The sequence below is a fragment of the Phyllobates terribilis genome, unplaced genomic scaffold (assembly GCF_046119375.1).
Source record: "Phyllobates terribilis strain yellow unplaced genomic scaffold, ASM4611937v1 Scaffold_13__5_contigs__length_258822181, whole genome shotgun sequence".
Lineage (NCBI taxonomy): Eukaryota > Metazoa > Chordata > Amphibia > Anura > Dendrobatidae > Phyllobates > Phyllobates terribilis.
This window is the reverse complement of record NW_027362773.1, coordinates 195,373,733-195,396,829: the sequence shown is the minus strand read 5'-3', so window position 1 is coordinate 195,396,829 and position 23,097 is coordinate 195,373,733. Positions and strand designations below refer to the sequence as shown.

At 39.4% G+C, this 23,097-nt stretch overlaps 1 protein-coding gene across 2 annotated transcripts in view; it reads left to right on the top strand.

Moving 5' to 3' along the window:
- Positions 1-23,097, top strand: part of WWOX (WW domain containing oxidoreductase) — a 1,169,433-nt gene that overhangs the window by 273,647 nt on the left and 872,689 nt on the right. For both annotated transcript variants that reach the window (XM_073659143.1, XM_073659142.1), the window contains exon 9: positions 16,306-16,570. In XM_073659143.1, coding sequence (XP_073515244.1) covers positions 16,306-16,570 — 265 coding nt within the window. The remainder of the gene's footprint in view (positions 1-16,305; positions 16,571-23,097) is intronic.

Below are 23,097 nucleotides of genomic sequence, written 5' to 3'. Positions count from 1 at the left end.
TGGATCCCAGAAACTTACTCAGCTTTTATGCACACACACTGATTACAAGCAAACAGGTCACAGGTGAAGATGTTAGCTTTTGTAGCCATTCAAACCCATTTGTGTCAAATTCTGTGCATGTTATCAGGCCAAAATCACCAGGATATGTGAACTTTTGATCAGGGTCATTTGGATGTTTTTGGGTGTCATTAAGAATTAAAAAGAGAAAACACAGTAGTTTGACAATAAATGGCTTCACCTAACCAATAACCATGAGTGGAGAAAAAGTTTTTTTGTTATCATTCATATTCTCTGAAACAAGACCAAGAAAGGAAAAATTCTGCTGGGGTATTTAAAATTTTGAGCACAACTGTATGTCTCTATCCTGGTCTACAGTTGAAACCAGAAGTTTACATACACTATATAAAAAGACACATATACTTGTTTTTCTCAATATCTGACATGAAATCAGAATAAACCTTTCCTGTTTTAGGTCAATTAGGATTACCATAATTTTTAATATTTGCCAAAATGCCAGAATAATGAGAGAGAGAGAATGTTTTAAGGCATTTTTATTACTGACTGCAAAGTCAAAAGTTTCCATACATTTCATTAGTATTTGGTACCATTGCCCTTAAACTGAATGACTCGGGTCAAACGTTTGGGTTATCCTTCCACAAGCTTCTCACAATAGTTGGTCGGAATTTGGGCCCATTCCTCCTGACAAAACTGGTGTAACTGATCCAGGTTTGTAGGTCGCCTTGCTCGCACCTGCCTTTTCAGCATTGCCCATAAATAAATTTTCAATAAGATTGCGATCAGGGCTTTGTGATGGCCACTCCAAAACATTGACTTTGTTATCCTTAAGCCACTTTGTTACCATTTTGGCAGTATGCTTCGGGTCATTGTCCATTTGGAAGACCCATTTCCGGCCAAGCTTGAACTTCCTGGCTGATGTCTTGAGATGTTGCTTCAGTATTGCCATATCATCTTCCTTTCTCATGATGCCATCTATTTTGTGAAGTGCACCAGTCCCTCCTGCAGCAAAACAACCACACAACATGATGCTGCCACCCCCGTGTTTCACAGTTGGGATGGTGTTCTTAGGCTTCCAAGCTTCTCCCTTTTTCCTCCAAACGTAACGATGGTCATTATGCCCAGAAAGTTCAATATTAGTTTCATCAGACCACAGGACATGTCTCCAAAAATTAAGGTCTGTGTTTCTGTGTGCATTTGCAAACATTAACCTGGATTATTTATGTTTCTTTTGGAGTAATGGCTTCTTCCTGGCAGAGTGGCCTTTCAGCCCATGTTGATACAGTCATCATTTCACTGTGGTCATTGACACAATCTTACCAGCTTCTGCCATCATCTTCACAAGGTCTTTTGATTTTGTCCTTGGGTTGATATGCACATGCCGGACCAAAGCACGTTCATCTCTGGGACACAGAACCCGTCTCCTTCCTGAGCGGTATGATGGCTGTACATTCCCATCTTGTTTGTACTTGCATATAATTGTTTATACAGATGAACGAAGCACCTTCAAGTATCTTGAAATTGTACCCAAGGATGAGCCAGACTTGTGCAAGTCCACAATTCTCTTCCTGATATCGTGGCTGATTTCTTTAGACTTTCTCTTAATGCTACACAAAGAAGCAGTGTGTTTCCGGTGTGCATTAAAATAGATCCACAGGTGTGTCTCTAATTAACTCAAATGTTGCCAAAAAACCTATCAGAAGCTTCCAAACACATGACATCACTATATGGGCAGTCCAGAATTGATTAAAGGCATAGTAATCTAAGTGTATGTAATCTTTTGACTTTGCAGTACGTAATAAAAATGCCTTAAAAACATTCTCTCATTTTTCTGCCATTTGACAAATATTAAAAATTATGATAATCCTAACTGACCTAAAACGGGAAAGGTTTATTCTGATTTCATGTCAGATATTGAGAAAAACATGCATATGTGTCTTTTTATATAGTGTATGTAAACTTCTGTTTTCAGCTGTTTTTGGCCCCTCCCATCCTGATATACATGTCCCCATCCTGGTATATATGGTTATGATCCCCATCCTGGTATATATGGCCCCCCCCATCCTGATATATATGGCCTCCATCCCATTTCCATCCTGGTATACATGGCACCCCATCATGTATACATGGTCCCTCACCCTGCTATACATGGCCTCCATCTCATCCCCATCCTGGTACAAATGGCCTCCATCCCATCCCATCCCTATCCTGATATACATGGCCCCCCCATCCTAGTAAATATGGACCCCATCACGCCGCACATATAAAAAAATAAAAAATAATACTCTACTTCCCTCTGCTCCCTTGATTCTGGTGCCAGCAGCTGATTTCAGCATGTAAGCAGAGCATGACGTCACTGCCATCCGCCCTCACACTCTGAGGTCAGCTGCCGGAATATTCACTGCTCCACATACCCGGGACTATGAGAGTTAAGAGCAGTGACTATTCATTCTCTTTAATAGTGGGCACACTGTTAGCTGAAGCCCCGGACTCTTGCAGCAGCTGGGCTATCACGTGTGCCCACTATTAAAGAAAATTAATTTTCACTGCTTTCTACTCTCGTAGTCCCGCACACCTCTTAGTGCCATCTTCAGTGCATAGAGGAGGGTGGGACAATGGGAGTGGAAAGCAGGGAATATTCATTTTCTTTAACAACAGGCACACATGTTAGCTGCAGCCGCCGGCCTCTGCCTTCTGTGATCCGCTCCTCCAACGCTGCCCTTCCCCTCCACAGCCACAGACACACTATAATGTACATCCGGACTCAAATTTTTGGAGGAAAAAAGTGCTTCTTTTAGTCTGAAAAATACGGGTACATTTTAATTTATAGATTTTGGAATAAAAATAAGTTCTACAATTGGATGTTTTAAAAAATGTTATGTTATGAGATAATCTTGAGATAATATCAATGCGCCCTGCTGTGTCCTATTATTTGCTATGTCAGACCATGCACAGCTGCTACAGTTCATGGTCAGTGCATACCACAGCTCCTGACTAGGTGAGGAAGCCACTCATGATAAGTGAGGATAGAGACCAAACAACAGGGGCTCACAGCTGTTTGTGACAGGGAACATGTTTCCTTGCCTGTCTGTTTTATCACAGGAGCGAGTCACCACATGTCACCACTCCTACGAGTTTATAATATATCAAGTCAAGACATATAAGCTCAGCGGCCGCTGGAGCTCCTATGTCACTTACTTGATTTATGATGACCTCAGATGGCTGAAGACACAGCAGATATACTCCTTCCTGTGATAAAACATGCAGAGAAATGTGTTACCTGAAACGTAGCTGCTGCTTCATCTGCTTACGCACTTATCAGTGACTTATGCTTTCTCACCTTGCGAGGAGCTGTGGTATGTGTCAACCATAAACTGGAGCAGCTCTGTGGTTGGACGAAACCATTACACAGTACATAGTAGAGACACAATTTATAAGATTATCTCAGCACAGGAGCATTTTTTAACACATCCAATTGTGAAACTTATTATTATTCCAAATTCTATTGATTAAAATGTACTTTGTTTCAGGGGGAAAACCCCTTTGACTTGCTGCAGATTTAAAATCGACTTTGCATATCAATTTTTTTTTCCAGGCACATGGATGAGATTTGTTAAAATCATTCCTTTTATTGTAGCTTTAGTATGTTCCCAATTTTTGACCTGCAAATACAGATGGAATATAGCGAACAGCTTTAAATGTTTGGCATGTAGCACAACATGTCCCCTGCAGTTTTCTGATTTTGCACATTTATCTAATGTATCTTTCTGGTAATTTTATACATTGAGAATATACATATATCATAGCATTAATAAGCAATTAAAGTCACATGTAATGATTAGTATGTAGCAGTGGGCTAGACTCCAGTGGCTCTGACTGTTCTCTTCGACCTCCTCCCTTCTATGAGTTAACAGGACCTTCCCATTTAAATGCATTAGTGTTAAGCTTAACATCCCTGCAATACGAGGCCTCATAACCAGGCACGAGGGGTGGAAAATCCAATACTTATTTCTAAAATGTTTGAGTGACCCAGAGTGAAGCTTATTTTTTAATCATGTATCCATAAAAGTAACCCATGGGACTTGGAGCAGTGAGACCAGCCAAGGGTCAGGCTGAAGCCTTTATCACTCCCAAACACAGGGGCTTATAGAATAAATGACATCCTGCAGATTGATTTACATATACCATTTAAAATTTATGGTAGCCTAAAATGAAAGGAAGCAACGGCGAGCCGGAGCAATAATCCCACCCTGCACTAAAACATTGAGCATCTCCTAATTAAGTGGTAACGAAATCTTGGTTGTTCCTTATCTTTGCAAATCACACCGGCTCCAGGAGAGAGGAGCCGGTTGTGGCTGTAAAGCAGCGGAGGGCTACTGTGGGCCACCAACAGGAATAAATCTGCCAACTCCCCTCACTTGCCAGATGTGGAGGGCACCAGGGGATACGGTATAAATGAGCTGTTATTTAATGGGAGATTATGTTGAATTGTCAACTGCCTGTCTCGGCTTGCAACCTTCTGCTTCACATACAAATTCAGATCTTTTCTTTTAGCAGATGCAGATTTTTTTTCTTTTTAATCATATAGATATACAGTACAGACCAAAAGTTTGGACACACCTTCTCATTTAAAGATTTTTCTGTATTTTCTTCACTATAAAAATTGTACATTCACACTGAAGGCATCAAAACTATGAATTAACACATGTGGAATTATATACTTACCAAAAAAAGTGTCAAACAACTGAAAATATGTCTTATATTCTAGGCTCTTCAAAGTAGCCACCTTTTGCTTTGATGACTGCTTTGCACACTCTTGGCATTCTCTTGATGAGCTTCAAGAGGTAGTCACCGGAAATGGTCTTCCAACAATCTTGAAGGAGTTCCCAGAGATGCTTAGCACTTGTTGGCCCTTTTGCCTTCACTCTGCGGTCCAGCTCACCCCAAACCATCTCGATTGGGTTCAGGTGACTGTGGAGGCCAGGTCATCTGGCGTAGCACCCCATCACTCTCCTCCTTGGTCAAATAGCCCTTACACAGCCTGGAGGTGTGTTTGGGGTCATTGTCCTGTTGAAAAATAAATGATGGTCCAACTAAACGCAAACAGGATGGAATAGCATTCCGCAGCAAGATGCTGTGGTAGCCATGCTGGTTCAGTATGGCTTCAATTTTGAATAAATCCCCAACAGTGTCACCAGCAAAGCACCCCCACACCATCACACCTCCTCCTCCATGCTTCACGGTGGGAACCAGGCATGTAGAGTCTATCCGTTCACCTTTTCTGCGTCGCACAAAGACATGGTGGTTGGAACCAAAGATCTCAAATTTGGGCTCATCAGACCAAAGCACAGATTTCCACTGGTCTAATGTCCATTCCTTGTGTTCTTTAGCCCAAACAAGTCTCTTCTGCTTGTTGCCTGTCCTTAGCAGTGGTTTCCTAGCAGCTATTTTACCATGAAGGCCTGCTGCACAAAGTCTCCTCTTAACAGTTGTTGTAGAGATGTGTCTGCTGCTAGAACTCTGTGTGGCATTGACCTGGTCTCTAATCTGAGCTGCTGTTAACCTGCGATTTCTGAGGCTGGTGACTCGGATAAACTTATCCTCAGAAGCAGAGGTGACTCTTGGTCTTCCTTTACTGGGGCAGTCCTCATGTGAGCCAGTTTCTTTGTAGCGCTTGATGGTTTTTGCTACTGCACTTGGGGACACTTTCAAAGTTTTCCCAATTTTTCGGACAGACTGATCTTCATTTCTTAAAGTAATGATGGCCACTTGTTTTTCTTTACTTAGCTGCTTTTTTCTTGCCATAATACAAATTATAACAGTCTATTCAGTAGGACTATCAGCTGTGTATCCACCAGACTTCTGCACAACACAACTGATGGTCCCAACCCCATTTATAAGGCAAGAAATCCCACTTATTAAACCTGACGGAGCACACCTGTGAAGTGAAAACCATTTCCGGTGACTACCTCTTAAAGCTCATCAAGAGAATGCCAAGAGTGTGCAAACAGTCATCAAAGCAAAAGGTGGCTACTTTGAAGAACCTAGAATATAAGACATATTCTCAGTTGTTTCACACTTTTTTGTTAAGTATATAATTCCACATGTGTTAATTCATAGTTTTGATGCCTTCAGTGTGAATGTACAATTTTCATAGTGAAGAAAATACAGAAAAATCTTTAAATGAGAAGGTGTGTCCAAACTTTTGGTCTGTACTGTATATATTTATATTATTCATTTCATTTGGAGTATCCTACTCCATATAATTACTATATATATTTACTCCAACTTTTACCTTGAGTTTAAAGGGAACCTGTCACCTCGGAAAATGGGTTAAGCTGCAGGGTAATAGCATTACAACGCTCCTTGGACGGACGCCTTACTGAAAGTGCTTCTAGCTGTAGAAAATGCACTTATTTCCTCCCAGTAGTGTCACTGGTGTGTCAGGTGTGACAGACAGTCGTTCTGGATCCAGCTATTGAAGGTCATTGCACTTGGCTCTGCAGGCACCTTCTTGATCTTTTCATCTTCGTAGTGTAGTGATATCCTTCTCCCTCTAGGACCTAACAGTGACCTCCACCTTCTGCTGCTTATTGACACAACCTTGCTGGATTTTTAAATACTTTCAGTCTCTCCAGAGAGTCGCCGGTGATAGCTCTATTTTCCTCTGTCCAGGCCTGAAGCACTAGTAGTCGGCTAGTGTCTTCTTGGAGCTCCCATGGAGGATAATTGGCGTGATCTCTCTGGTGTCTTCTCAAGCTAAGCGTATTCCCTCGTCTGTATACCTGTTTGTTTTTAGTTGCAGTGGGGGCTGACTAGTGCACACCCCGTCCCCTCCCTATCTAGGGCATTTTCACTAGGGGCAGTCAGGGATTAGGTTTCCTGCTCGACGATAGGTGTGGAACCTATTTAGGGACGTTAAGGGAGTCAGGTTGACTGTCAGATCTGCCTAGGGGTCTCCACTCACCCTTTCCCTAGTGTTTGGGATTCCTCTTCCATTGTTGTGCACTTAGTCTTTTCCTCACCTTGAGTGACAGGTAGCTGCCGGCTTTCAGTCATAGGGGCGTGATGGCTGTGAGCCCGCCCTGGAACTTGGTTAACCTCTTACTTTACAGCGTTTCTGTGAAGTGCAAGCTGTCAATCAAAGTGCAAGCGTGTCCTCACAGCCATTGCTCACTGTGTACTGAGCAGTGGAGCCGCTCTGTCGATGCCTCTATGGCTGAAAGCCGGCAGGTGCCAGTAGGAAGTAAGTTCATTTTCTTTGCGTAGCTGCAGTTTCAATAAGGCTGCCAGAAAGCATTGTAACACTATCAACTTGCAGATTGTCCCTATAACAGCAAGTAAATAGCATTTTCTGAGCTGACCGGTTCTCTTTAAGACCCAGCGGGTCACACATATGTGTTTCATGGTCCATAAACACAGTCATGCTGCTTGTCTCCTGAGCCAAACTCAGCAACCTCAAAGGTTTATATAAGGCTGTTGAGATTGGATCAGGAGACCTGTGGTCAGTCTGGAAATTGCGGTCCATTCTGAAATCCTGATTTACGGACGTGTGAATGAGGCCTATTGAGGACCTGTCGGCTCTACAAACATTTTTGTTTTGATGCACATTGCTAATGCTGGCATTTTCTATAATGAAATAGCAAATCTGGAACATCTTTTTTAAGAATTCTGCCTTATGCCGTTCCACTGTTATTCCTCCTAGAAATTTATTGCCAACTGGGAGTTATCAACTGGTAGATGTGTCCCTACATATGGTGACACAGTCCAATCAGCTTTGACACTGCAAGGCGGTAAGAACACAACATTTTGAAAAGAGGAATATTAACAGTAGAGACTCTCTCTGCTCTCTTCCTCCCTTTTCCCAGTGTTAGAGCAGCAGAGATGGGGAAGGGGTTGTACACAGAACTCCAATGTGGAAAAAGGAAAATGTATCTAATGGATGGCAGAGAAAACAGGCTGTAGAAAAGGGCAAGGCAAAAACAAGTTAAAGATGGAAGCTATGCTTCGCGGGCTGACAAGGCTAAAACTGAAACGCGCGTCAGGGCTTGGTGTCATTCCAGCAGGAGGAATTGAGTACACGTATCTGCACCTCTTGTACCTATTTACTTATGTGAGATGTATTTACACTATTGCCAACCAATTGATCACTTTGACCCTATACCATTATACTTTTGTTGTGGTACATAGTACTTACTTCTATTGATATATTTATTTTGACTGCCACTAAGCATTCATTTGGATATACTCCTATATATCGTCATTACGACCTCTGTATTTCATCTTCTCCTGCTATATTATGTTGCCTTGCTCTGTACCCTCATCTGAGTGTGTTTTTAACCTTGATGTGATTTTTCTTTTATGATCTAATAGTAGAATTTACTATTTGTCGATCTTTGACCATAAAACCCTTTGGGAGTAGTTTTTTTTGTTTTTTTTTACACCTCACATCCAGCCTATATTACTAAGAGCTACACTCATAGCTTACATTCAGTCTATATTACTGAGCGCTACACTCATAGCTTATATAATAAGAATAATTCAGCTCACGCCTTCTCTGTCATCCTCCTACATTCTGGATTCTCCCCTGCGCACGGATTAGCCTTTGGCTCCAGGCAGATTGAAGATAATACAGAAAGTGTTGTGATTAATCCAGCGACTGTGGGCAGTAGAATTTTTTAAAAAGTCCAGTTTATTTTGTTCACATTACAATACAGTGCAGCATGTTGCAGCCACAGGGCTAGACTTTAGGAACAACAATCCTACGTGTTTCAGCTATAGGAAGCTTTAGTCCATGACAGTCCATGACCATAGTCCATGACAATCCTACGCGTTTCAGCTATAGGAAGCCTTAGTCCATAGCTAAGGCTTCCTATAGTTGAAATGCGTAGGATTGTTGTTCCTAAAGTCCAGCCCTGTGGCTGCCACATGCTGCACTGTATCTTAATGTGTACAAAATAAACTGGACTTTTTAAAAAATTTTACTGCCCACAGTTGCTGGATTAATCACAACACTTTCTACATAGCTTATATACAGCCTATGTTATTGAGAGTGACAATTATAGCAATCATCCAGCCTATATTACTGAGAGTGGCAATCATAGCTTACATCAGCCTATATTACTGAGAGCGACACTCGTAGCTTACATCCATCCTATATTACTGGGAAAGACACTTCCACATGAGAAAAATTTGAAACTTGGAACATTCTGTAAACTGCATATAGGGGTCTGAAAATTAATGAAGGGATGAAGATTGCAAACTGTAACTTGGGACAATTTTCTTAGCTAAAAGAAAACACTAACCTGTAAAAATTTATTTTTTTCCATGTAAAAGGTGCCCATTCCCTTTAAGATCTGTTGTCAATGTTGATTTTGATGTGATTAACATGACACATTTTTTTACTATAACCTCAGCTTTTGCTTTTTTTGGAGATTTGTAGTTGAGTTCAGCAAGAAGTCTTGATACATTTGGTCTCCAGTAGGCCCTAATCACAATCACTCTCCCCTTCCCCTGGCTTTGCTGGTCAATTTGTCTTCTGGCAAAGCAATCAGCGCGAAGCCAAACAGTCCTAGTTATTTTTCTACATTTCACATGAAACAGAACATTTCACTAGTATCGTTGCTTTGTTGGATGGCAAGGAACCAAACAATGAGGGCAGCGGGGCAAGCAGATCAATGAAGGGAATCACGGCGAGTACGCTCGGCTCTACTTAAAATGCCCCCAATAAAGTCCTGCCAGCCAGGAGTAACAAAATGTTCTGAGATTTCTGGTTGAGTGGGAAGTTTTCTCGAGGACATTTTTTACTGCTTTCCTCCCATAGCAAAAGGCAAAAAAAAAAAAGTAACAAACAGCTGGTGTTTAATTATTCTGTCTGACTCAATTACAAAACATCAACTAGTTATTTTGATTTGTGCGTAAGCTATGCCATGGGTATACTTAAAAGCATACGAGTCTGCCAAACTCAGCCTGGCTCTGTTTACACTTATCTCTTAAACATGTGAGGACGCTGATGGCGAGATACCGAGGTTATTATCCCAGAGTTACTGTCTGTTTGTTTACTCCAAGCAAGAGGTCATCGGGATTTCATTCATGCCGTAAGAATTCGGAAATTGGCCATTGCCAAGAAAAGGGGTTGGGGAGTTCAAAGAACTACTGAAGACACTAATGATCATTAATGTATATTAAATTCTGTGAATTACTGATTTCTTTACAATGTTTTTAAGTTATCATTTCTATATGCAGTGATGGATCAAAATATTGGTTATGGCACCCATCCAGTATACGATGACGAGCAAAAGGATAACGATGTTTTGAACTTTTGAAGTTCAGGCTCCATATCTCACCCTCCTCTACTGCTTTCGAACTTGAGACTACCATCATTTTATAAACAATCATCTTGGTTATACATAAATTTGACTTGCAACTCTTAAGCATATGATTAGTTATGCAGATTCTTGTCATATCATTGCATTGTTACTGTTTTGGTCTCTTCTACTTGCTCCCAAAGTTGGTGCTTACTGGTCAACTCACTTGGGTATGTATACAGCATATTCTTCAACTCTACCCACAAGTGTTTTCGATTGGGTTGAGGTCTGGGGACTGGGGGGGCCAATCCAGCACCTCTCCTTCATCATCATTGAACAATTTCTTCGACAATCTCGACGTATGCTTCAGGTCGTTGTCCTGATGGAACACTGTTGTCCTTTTCATACCCATAATACTCGAGTGAGCGAAAAAAATTGTCTTGTAGGATACTCACATAATAGCTCAGCATTGAGACCACCATCGGTCCTGGTCAAGTATTCAATGCCTTTCACTGTCAAACAACCCCATATTATCAGGCTTCCTCCACCGAACTTGACCATTCCTTCAATTTCTCGATCCGTTAGTCCCTTTTTCCCTTCTTTCTTCCTGACTTATTTGCACCCATAAGAGCATAGTTTATTGACTTTCGTCTCATCACTTCAAATCACTCGTTTCTTATCTTCTGCTGTCCACTTTTTGTACGTTTTTGCAAACTCGAATTGACGCTTCTTATGACCATGTTGCATTCGATGCTTCTGCACCTTTTTTCGAGCCACCGTTCCAAACATTTGTAACGTGCGTCACATGGGCTTGCATGGGCGTCTGTGATCTCACTATTAGGAAGCATACGAGCCACCTCCACTGTTGTTTGTCGCGCCAGAACTGATAGACCTCTTGATGACTCTGATATTTTGCCTGGACGTCCACCTCTTGGCCTTTGAATGGATGGACGGATTTCATTTTGTATTCTTCCAACTGTCCTGGAACTCGCATGATTCAGTTTGGCAATTTTCTTGGATGAGAGTCCGCTATCGATGAGCTGGATGATGCTGTTTCTCTTTTCTTGGGAAATCTTCATGGCTTCTCCTCAATTCGAACCAGTGACCTCTCGCTTTGGAACCAACCTAATACACTGAGCTATTAGGAAATGTGAGAACAGGTTGTAATTTGTAGTATACAGGAAGAAAAATATTTTTCCACCACCAGGAACAAAACAGTGACATGAGAAGAATCTGCATAACTAATCATTTGCTAAATAGTTGCAAGTCAAATTTATGTATGAGATAGCCAAGTTGATTGTCTATAAAATGACGGGAGTCTCACATTCGAAGCAGTAGTGGATGGTGAGATATGAAGCCTGAAAGTCAAAAGTTCAAAACATTGTTACCCTTTTGCTCGTCCTATTCAAGGTCTATTATGAAGGCTTCAAAGGAGTACCAGCAAAGCAGTCATGGATACTTTCAGCAGGCTCCTGACTGTCTCAGCAATCCATCGGCACTCTGCAATCACGTTGTGTGATAACGACAGGCATGCCCTGGCAAAATGGTCATTGACATTGGTTGGCATTTAAAGGCTTAATAACTCTGATCGCTGCTGTTAATCCCTTAAATGCCACTATCAATCACTATTTTGCTCAGGCATCCGTTCTGAGCGCCTATTACCCCCTTATGCCGTGACATGATTGCAGGGTGGCCCAGCCACAAGCTCTGATCGTGTCACAATTTCAGTTGTCCTTCTACAGTTTGACCACTAATGTCTGCTATTGTTCTCCTTAATAATTGTGCTGCATTCCCACTTCTTACCACTGGAGACTACTGTTGTGTTTTGCAATTGCCCTTTACTAAGATGGCAGATTCTGAACCTGTGGGATCCATTTTGTTTCCTGTTTGGGCCTACTTAAAGTCGCATGGATCTCTCACTCATTGCTTGAGTATTGTATCTAGCTGTTAGCTTAGTTCCAGTTTTCCAAGTCCTGAACATTCTTACCTAGACTGTTCTCACCTATCTACGTATTGTTTCCTACAACTTCTTTTGCTAACTCCAAGAACTTCTTCTACCACTTGCTGTTCCTGCTCGTGCTCCTTCGGCCACTGGTTTCCAGCAGTACTAAGCCAGTATCGTAACAGATCGCTGCTGTTAGATGTCGACTGTACTGCACAGCTGAAATCTCCTCTTTGTGCAGCGGGCTCAGCTCCTAATCCCTTTCCACACACCCCAACTCACACTATGAAGTATCTGGTTTATGAATTAGTGGTATGTCTGTGTAGGTGGCTGTCCCCCGATAAAAACTATGCTTTTTTTTGTAGACCCCTGAAGTAGCAATCATGAGAAACGTAGTATAAAAGCTATATACAAATCAGGCTGGAAGAAGCTTCTTTGCTTTTGTTTTTTAATGAGTGGCTTGCTGTAGATCTGTTTTTCCATCACAGATGCAAATCCTAGTATTTTTTAAGGAATTACTATTTAAGCATGTCTCTAATTGTTTTTTTTAAACTTCTCACAACAAGTAGGTAAACTTCATAGTACAGAAAAAAATACCACAAAAACAGGCGATAAAGAAACAAAAAATTGTATTATGACACGCACTAAATACATTTTGTGGCGTGAGGCCAGTTTCCTGCCATTTTTTATATATTCTGTTTGTTGAAACAGATTGCCCCACCTGCCGTGTTCTGTCAGATAATTTATGTTGCTGAAAAATGACCTCATATACCACAGCTTCATTATTTTTATAAAATCACAACAGGTCTAAACACAAGACCAGATATCAGAATAAGGCATGTGAGTAAATGGAAAGCGGCATCATTCGTTTTATATTTTCAGATATAGTCAAATTAGAGAAGATTTCACCATTCAACTGGAGAGAAAAAAATATTGAAAAATTAGCCAAAAATTATTTTATTTATGGAAACATCTCATCTCCAGTGTAAGAGGATCCTTCCTCAATATATAGGACTTAGGTGCGACTGCATTTTCTTCACCCTTTATATCTGTGAATATGTATTTCTTTTTAAGGGAAACTTGTCAGGTCCCCTGACTTTTCACAATCTTGGGATGGGGGCAGATTTCTTTGTTCTTAAAAGGTGTTTTATATGCTTCCTAACCCTGTAGTCTTTGAAGAAAGTACTTTTAATCCTCAATGTAAGTAAAGTGGGATTAGTCTGGCCTGGCATCTCTTTCCTTAGACTTGTCCTGCCTCTGAAGTCTTAATCACACTCAGGGAGGCGGGATTAGAATATCTAAGGCAGGACTAGTCCAGGGAAAGAAACATTCCACTGGGCTAGTCCTGCTTTATCAGCTTATGAGGGCATGATTGACAGCCTTCATCTGGTTCTACCATGACAGGGATTGTATGCAGACTGTGAATCACACCCAGGGAGGCGGGATTAGAATATCTGAGGCAGGACTAGTCCAGGGAAAGAGATGTTCCACTGGGCTAATCCTGCTTCATCAGCATATGAGGGCATGATTGACAGCCTTCATCTGGTTCTCCCATGACGGGGATTGTATGCAGACTGTGGATCACACCCAGGGAGGCGGGATTAGAGTATCCGAGGCAGGACTAGTCCAGGGAAAGAGATGTTCCACTGGGCTAGTCCTGCTTTATCTGCATATGAGGGCATAATTGTATGCAGACTGTCAATCACACCCAGGGAGTCGGAATTAGAATATCTGAGGCAGGACTAGTCCAAGGAAAAAGACATCCCACTGGCCTAGTCCTGCTTCATCAGCATATGAGATGCTGCTGGATAAAACAGATTACAGCGTTAGCATAATGCATAAAACACCTTAGTAGAATAAAAAAAATCTTCACCCATACTACTATGGTAGAGGTTGAGGACAATCAAGGGATGTGATAGTTTACCTTTTAAGCTGTAAAAATAAAAAAAATACAGCTCTCACATGGTTGTCATCCCTTAAAGGGGTTTGTTCTATAAACATTGATCAGCATTTATTTAGATGATAAATGTCTAATCATTAGAGGGTTCGGCTGCCGAGACCCCCACAGATCCCGAAGATGTCAGTAAGTCCCCACTGTGAGTGCAGCGGCATGCTATTCCATCCGGTTTGCGTTTAGTTGGACCATCATTTATTTTTCAACAGGGCAATGACCCCAAACACACCTCCAGGCTGTGTAAGGGCTATTTAACCAAGACAGAGAGTGATGGGGTGCTACGCCAGATGACCTGGCCTCCACAGTCACCAGAAATGAACCCAATAGAGATGGTTTGGGGTGAGCTGGACCACACAGTGAAGGCAAAAGGGCCAACAAGTGCTAAGCATCTCTCTGGGAACTCCTTCAAGATAGTTGGAAGACCATTTCCGGTGACTACCTCTTGAAGCTCATCAAGAAAATGCCAAGAGTGTGCAAAGCAGTCATCAAAGCAAAAAGTGGCTACTTTGAAGAACCTAGAATATAAGACATATTTTCAGTTGTTTCACACTTTTTTGTTAAGTATATAATGCCACATGTGTTAATTCATAGTTTTGATGCCTTCAGTGTGAATGTACAATTTTTCATAGTCATGAAAATACAGAAAAATCTTAAAATGAGAAGGTGTGTCCAAACTTTTGGTCTGTACGGTATGCTTCAGGTTGCTGTTGTGCTGAAATGTGAAATTCCTCTTCACTTTCAGCTTTTTGGCAGAGGTCTAAATGTTTTGTTGAAAAATTGACTGATATTTGGAACAGTTTATAATTCCCTCTGTCTTGACTAAGTCTCCAGTTTCAGCTGCCTAAAAACATTTCCACAGCATAATGCTGCCTCCACCATGCTTCACTGTGGGTATGGTGTTATTTTGGTGATGTGCATTGTTGGCTTTGCACTAAACACCTTTTAGAATTATGACCAAAAGTTCACTTTTGCCCCAATCATCCTATAACATGTTTTCCCATGTCTTCTTTTGGCAGACTTGATGGAGGTTTTGGCAATGCATACCAGGCGTGGATGCTTTTCTTCATAAGAAAAAGCTTTGGTCTTGCCATCCTAACCCATAGGCTAGACGAGTGTTCCCCAACTCCGGTCTTCAAGAGCCACCAACGGATCATGTTTTCAGGATTTCCTTAGTTGCAATTATCACCTGGGCAATACTAAGGAAATCCTAAAAACATGACCAGTTGGGGGAACACTGGGCTAGACATATGAAGAACATGGGAGACTGTTATCACTTCCAGTGCACAACAAATACTGGCCAGATATTCCTGTAGCGCCTTTGATGGTGTTGTAGGCCTCTTGGCATAATTCCAGACCAATATTTTTCCTTTCTTTTCATCAATTTTTGAGGGATTTCCAATTCTAGATAACCTCACAGTTGTGCCAAATTTAAGCAACTTCTTGGTGACATATTCAGTGTTCTATGGTAAATCTAATGTCTTGGAATTTTTTTTTTGTCCATTTTTGACTGATAACTTACAACAATGAGATCCCTTTGCTGTGTTTTAAGCTGTTTATGGACTGTGGCATTTGATGTAAAATGCAAATAAGACAATGTCAGTAAAATCCTATTAGAACAACCAGATTTTATATGGGGCTTATCAGAATCACTTTAAATTATGGCTGCCGTCTAGTGACTACTATGAAACATGAGTGTAAATGTAATTTGCTAACTCTGAACACAACCACATCCCCAATTATAAGGGGGTGTTCACACTTATGCAACCACATTATTTTAGTTTTTGGCTTTTTTTTTTTTCGTTTTTCACTACAAAATTATTTCAGTTTATTTCTCATTGAAGTTGGAAAAAGTTCTGAAATGGATCTTCTTGGTATGACTTTTTTACATGGCAAACAAAAAGCCTTTTTAACAGGGGTGTGCAGACTTTTTATATCCAGTTCATGGCTAAAATGAAAAACATCACCCTATCGAACTGTAAAACTGTTTATAGCAAGTACTAGTTTCAACTTTCTAAGTAGCTCAGATTTTACTGGCAGGATGTCATATATTTATATATATATATATATATATTTTGTTTAAATTTTAGATTCACAGAAATTAAAGATTCATCGGGGAAACTTGACCTCAACCTGCTTTCCCCATCTAAGAAGGACTACTGGGCTATGTTAGCGTACAACCGATCCAAGCTCTGCAATGTTCTCTTCTCCAAGGAATTGAACCGCCGCCTCTCTCCTCATGGGGTGACATCCAATGCTGTGCATCCAGGAAACATGATGTATTCATCCATTCATAGGAACTGGTGGGGGTACAGGTTGCTGTTTGGTTTGGTTCGACCCTTTACAAAGTCCATGGTGAGTGAAGTTCTTTATATAATGTTAGCTTTAGCTATTGGCATAGGATCAAAGTGGATTGAAAATCCAGATGTACGTCTTTTTCTCGACCTCTTTGCCTTTGATACCTGCGAGCTTCATTTCAGTAGTTTATGGTGTCCTGACGCCATCGTAATCTCAAAACAATCCCTTCCGTAGCCTCCAACATTGAGTTCTTTTGCAGTAGAGATTTTGTGCCTTTTGATAATTACCCGACGATGTGCAACACATTCGTCTGAAGAGTGGAGACAAGAGAAATGTGATACGATAAAGCCATGGGAATTGGCTTTTTTTTTCTCGAAAAGTGAATTGAAAAACATTACAGGGTTTTGGCTGGAGTTTATATTAAGATGATGACCCTAGGAATGTTTGGAGAGGTGTGGCAAAACTTCATGATGACCTCTTTTATTTTCCGGTCATTATCAGGGAAGTATTAAAATGTGTGGAGTTAATTAGTTGTTTGTATTTTTTTACAGTCAGGAAATATTGCATTTAGAATATTTCTTCTATGATTGCATCTAATAGATGATGTACAATAATCTATCTAGTTACAGATGCCCTCTTTGAATGTGGCGAGAGCATGTGAGGTTTTGCCCATCATTTGTGACATCAGTTTTTATTCAGTGATTCATGGGAAAAAGTACTAGACATAAATGACATTATCAATATTTAGGGTCTATAGATTAAGATGAAGTTTATCAATGTTGTTTTTTCTTTTGCATTTGACTTTCCTAAATGGGTTTCTTTGACTATCGTGAATTTTAATACTTGAATTTTAATTTTTAATAGAATAAGTCTAAGGTGAATCTAGCATCAGACGTGTGATTTAAGATTTACACTTAGATTAGTTACAACAAAACCTGTTTGTATTGAGTTTTTAAAATCTGGTTATTAATTTATTTGTCCTTTCATAAGACTCATGTACAGTATCTGTTTTACTAAATAATTGTATTACCCTATGATATAACAATTCTGGAGCCTCCATTTTTAGATCACCGCAATGGATCATTCCTCAGCTATTGTCCCAAGAAGTATAAGAATAAATAGACATCTGGTGTTACCAGTCATCATTGGTGTGTTTCTGCACACTGTTGTGAATCTAGTAGCTGATGTGTGGTTTAAGATTTACACCCTTGTGTTATTGAGGAACTTAGATTAGTTATAACAAAACCTGTTTGTAATGAGTTTTTAAAATCTGGTTATGAGTTGGTTCATCCTCTACTAAGATACATGTGTATTTTTAGTAAATAATTGTATTACCTTATGATATAACCGTTCTGGGGCTTCCTTTTTTAGATCACTGTGTTGGGTCATTCCCTAGTTATTGCTCCAATTAATATAAGAATAAATAATCATCTGGTGTTACCAGTCATCATTGGTGTGTTTCTGCACACTGTTCTGAATCTAGCAGCAGATGTGTGGGTTAAGATTTACACCCTTGTGTTATTGAGGAACTTAGATTAGTTACAACAAAACCTTTTTATAATTTATTTTTTAAATCTGGTTATGAGTTTGTCCATCCTTTCCTTAGCTACTTGTATCTGTTTTAGTAAATAATTGTATTACCCTATGATATAACAGTTCTGGGGCTTCCTTTTTTTAGATCACAGTGTTGGGCCATGCCATAGTTGTTGCTCCAAGAAATATAAGAATAAATAGACATCTGGTGTTACCAGTCATCGTTGGTGTGTTTATGCACACTGTCCTGTATCTAGCAGCAGTCATGTGGTTTAAGATTTACACCCTTGTGTTATTGAGGAACTTAGATTAGTTATCACAAAACCAGTTTTGTAATGAGTTTTTAAGTTTTAGTTCATCCTCTTCTTATATACTTGTATTTGTTTTATGTGTGTAAGTACACACCCCATTAGCAAGGTAAATGGTAACTCTCAGTTGTAAATATCATGTATTTCTAGGAGGAGCAATGAAGGAATGGTGCAATGCTTGGTCCAATGAAAAGATGTTCCAAAACCGTATTTTTAGGAGGAATTGAAGTATTATCTAAAATAGACACATCGGGTTTACTATTGACTCTGCTATTGACTCCATTTTATGTCATTTTATCAATTCTTCACAATATTTTCCATCACTGCAAAGGAAAAATGGGCAGCAAATTTCGGATGTTTAGTGCAGATTAAGTTATGTGCTTTGGCTCATGCCATTTTCTATACTTACTATCATTCAAACTGTTAATGGATTCCCAAGGCCACTCTGCTTCATCTACAGCTGAGGGGTTTTTGTCATGTGTTAAAAGCATAATATTTTACAAGCGAACAACATTATTTTTGTCTGAAGTGTCCCTTCGCATTGAATGTATCGTTTTTCCATCTGTTTGAATTGTCTGATAATATTGAAGTCTCGACCATGTTTACATTAATTATGGCATTTTTTAAAACTTAATGTTTTTTTTTTGAGGCTACAAATTAATCAGCCATCCTTGGATATGATTCAGCAATGATAAATATAAGAAATTGTAAGAAAATGTATTAAATATATTTTCCGACATGTGTGAAGCAAATGATATATGTATTGAATACATATATATAGAGAGATAGATAGAGATATCTATATATATATATGTATATACTGTATATAGATAGAGATATCTATATCTATCTCTCACTGCCACAGTGAAATCGACAGGGATATGAATACAGATTGCCCTGGTGGAACATTCATTTAAAGGGAACCTTTACACGCCCTCAATGCACTTTAAGGGACATTTGCATGTGGTTTTAAACCACATGCTCGATTTCTTTGTATTGGCACATGGCGTAGCTAAAAAAAACACAAAAAAACAAAAAAAAAACAGCTATCATTTTTATTGTTATATTAGGAATTACATTTTTGGTAGTATTGTCCTGACAGATTCCCTTTAAAGGGAATCTGTCAACAGGTTTTTGCCCTGTAACTTTGGCTAATATACGAGCCCCAGTTACAGAAGATCTCAGCCATAAGACAAATGTATAAAGGGAATCTGTCAGAAGAATTTTGCTATGTAATTTGACAGAAGCATGATGTAGGGACAGAAACCTTGATTCCAGCGTTGTATCACTCAGTTTACTGGGTGCAGCAGTTATGATAGAATCACAGTTTTCTCTTGCTGATCTAGTAGAACTCGGAATGTTAAACACTTTGTAACCCCGCCCATACCTCTGATTGGTTTGCTATCTGTGTACACTGACAGACAGCTGCCAATCAGTGGTGGGGGCGTGGTTGGATCACGAGGCACTCGTCAGCTTGTCCTCTAGTGATAATCTCCTGCTGATAAACCACTGATTGTATTGAAACATCAACACACAGTCTAGTAAGTGACACATCGCTAGAATCAGGGTCTCTGCCTCTGTATTATGGTGCTCTCTCATTATATAATGAAAATTTCCTGACAGATTCCCTTTAAGTTTTATTCTAGTCTTTTCAAGTAGTACAGTGTGACAATCCGGGTCTCAAGGTGATAACACCTTGAGAATAACAGTATACCTATCGTTCAGGACGGCTGGTATATTATTTGATATATAGGCTGCTTTTGATGTGCGTGAAGCAGTAGATCCCAAATAAAGCGAAGCCTCGAGTCCAAGTGCTATTATCACACACTCCGTGAAGTCTTTAATAGAAAGAAATATTTTTTTTGGCAGCGGCGGGAGTTGAAAGAATATCAAGTGTTAGGGGGCAGCAAGCGCTTAGCAGATGTTACACCGAACTAAAATTAATAAAAAAAAATATATATATATTAACAAAAAATCCTCCTTTTTAACATTTGAAAGTGGGTCAGGTTTGTTGAAGTTCTGAGACTATTGGGTTACGTTTCCTGTTTCGGTGCGAAGCCAGATATTGTGCAAGAACTTTAACAGATGTGCTGTTCCCCCCTTTTTTTTTTTTTAATAGATGGGAATAAAAACGCTAGTTCTGTTGCAGAGTTATAAATTACTTCGCGAAGGCTCAAGCTGTCACTGCGTTAACCTTAACTCGCCGGAGCAGCGGGATTCTGCCCTGGAATAACCTGATGCCGAAAGATTTATACCTAGAAAAATGGAACAGATTCCAGAAAGGATGGAGATGTGATGACTGCTCTGTCAGACGGAGATGAACATTTAGGATCATGTGCCCAGAAAACATTTGTCTTACCTTACAGTCTTAATTCTTTTGGGATTGATCCCACAAAAATGGCACAGTGTCTGCATGATATGAGGCCAGGCCCGGCGGAAAAGAGGGCAACACTGTAAATTGGAGGGGATTGGAATATTGTGTTTCTTTTTTGGCTCAGGGAGTTTATTTAGTGAGCGCCCCTCATACGAGGGTCTGCTAAACTAATGAGAGATTGTATCTAGGAGGTCCGTATATTCAAGTTATGCGGATTTTATGCAGGGTTATGTTATATCACATAGGAGGTAATATTATATAAGTGTGCAGAGTTATATTATATCATATAGGAGGTAATATTATAGAAGTGTGCAGGGTTATATTATATCACATAGGAGGTAATATTATAGAAGTGTGCAGGGTTATATTATATCATATAGTAGGTGATATTATAGAAGTGTGCAGGGTTATATTATATTACATAGGAGGTAATATTATAGAAGTGTGCAGGGTTATATTATATCACATAGGAGGTAATATTATAGAAGTTTGCAGGGTTATATTATATCATATAGTAGATAATATATAAGTGTGCAGGGTTATATTATATTGCATAGGAGGTAATATTATAGAAGTGTGCAGGGTTATATTATATTACATAGGAGGTAATATTATAGAAGTGTGCAGGGTTATATTATATCACATAGGAGGTAATATTATAGAAGTGTGCAGGGTTATATTATATCACATAGGAGGTAATATTATAGAAGTGTGCAGGGTTATATTATATCATATAGTAGGTAATATATAAGTGTGCAGGGTTATATTATATCATATAGGAGGTAATATTATATAAGTGTGCAGGGTTATATTATATCATATAGGAGGTAATATTATATAAGTGTGCAGAGTTATATTATATTACATAGGAGGTAATATTATAGAAGTGCGCAGGGTTATATTATATCACATAGGAGGTAATATATAAGTGTGCAGGGTTATATTATATATAGGAGGTAATATTATATGTGTGCAGGGTTATATTATATCATATAGGAGGTAATATTATATAAGTGTGCAGAGTTATATTATATCATATAGGAGGTAATATTATATAAGTGTGCAGAGTTATATTATATTACATAGGAGGTAATATTATAGAAGTGCGCAGGGTTATATTATATCACATAGGAGGTAATATATAAGTGCGCAGGGTTATATTATATATAGGAGGTAATATTATATAAGTGTGCAGGGTTATATTATATCATATAGGAGGTAATATTATATAAGTGTGCAGAGTTATATTATATTACATAGGAGGTAATATTATAGAAGTGTGCAGGGTTATATTATATCATATAGGAGGTAATATATAAGTGTGCAGGGTTATATTATATCATATAGGAGGTAATATTATAGAAGTGTGCAGGGTTATATTATATTACATAGGAGGTAATATTATAGAAGTGTGCAGGGTTATATTATATCATATAGGAGGTAATATATAAGTGTGCAGAGTTATATTATATTACATAGTAGGTGATATTATAGAAGTGTGCAGGGTATATTATATCACATAGGAGGTAATATTATAGAAGTGCGCAGGGTTATATTATATCACATAGGAGGTAATATTACAGTCATATGAAAAAGTTTGGGCACCCCTATTAATCTTAACCTTAATGTTTTATAAAAATTGGTGTTTTTGCAACAGCTATTTCAGTTTGATATATGTAATAACTGTTGGACACAGTAATGTTTCTGCCTTGAAATGAGGTTTATTGTACTAACAGAAAATGTGCAATCTGCATTCAAACAAAATTTGACAGGTGCATAAGTATGGGCACCCTTATCATTTTCTTGTTTTAAATACTCCTACCTACTTTTTACTGACTTACTAAAGCACTTTTTTTGGTTTTGTAACCTCATTGAGCTTTGAACTTCATAGCCAGGTATATGCAATCATGAGAAAAGCTACTTAAAGTGGCCACTTGCAAGTTGTTCTCCTGTTTGAATCTCCTCTGAAGAGTGGCATGATGAGCTCCTCAAAACAACTGTCAAATGATCTGAAAAGAAAGATTATTCAACATAGTTGTTCAGGGGAAGGATACAAAAAGCTGTCTCAGAGATTTAACCTGTCAGTTTCCACTGTGAGGAACATAGTAAGGAAATGGAAGAACACAGGGACAGTTCTTGTTAAGGCCAGAAGTGGCAGGCCAAGAAAAACATCAGAAAGGCAGAGAAGAAGAATGGTGAGATCAGTCAAGGACAATCCTCAGACCACCTCCAGAGAGCTGCAGCATCAACTTGCTGCAGATGGTGTCACTGTGCATCGGTCAACTATACAACGCACTTTGCACAAGGAGAAACTGTATGGGAGAGTGATGCGAAAGAAGCCATTTCTGCAAGCACGCCACAAACAGAGT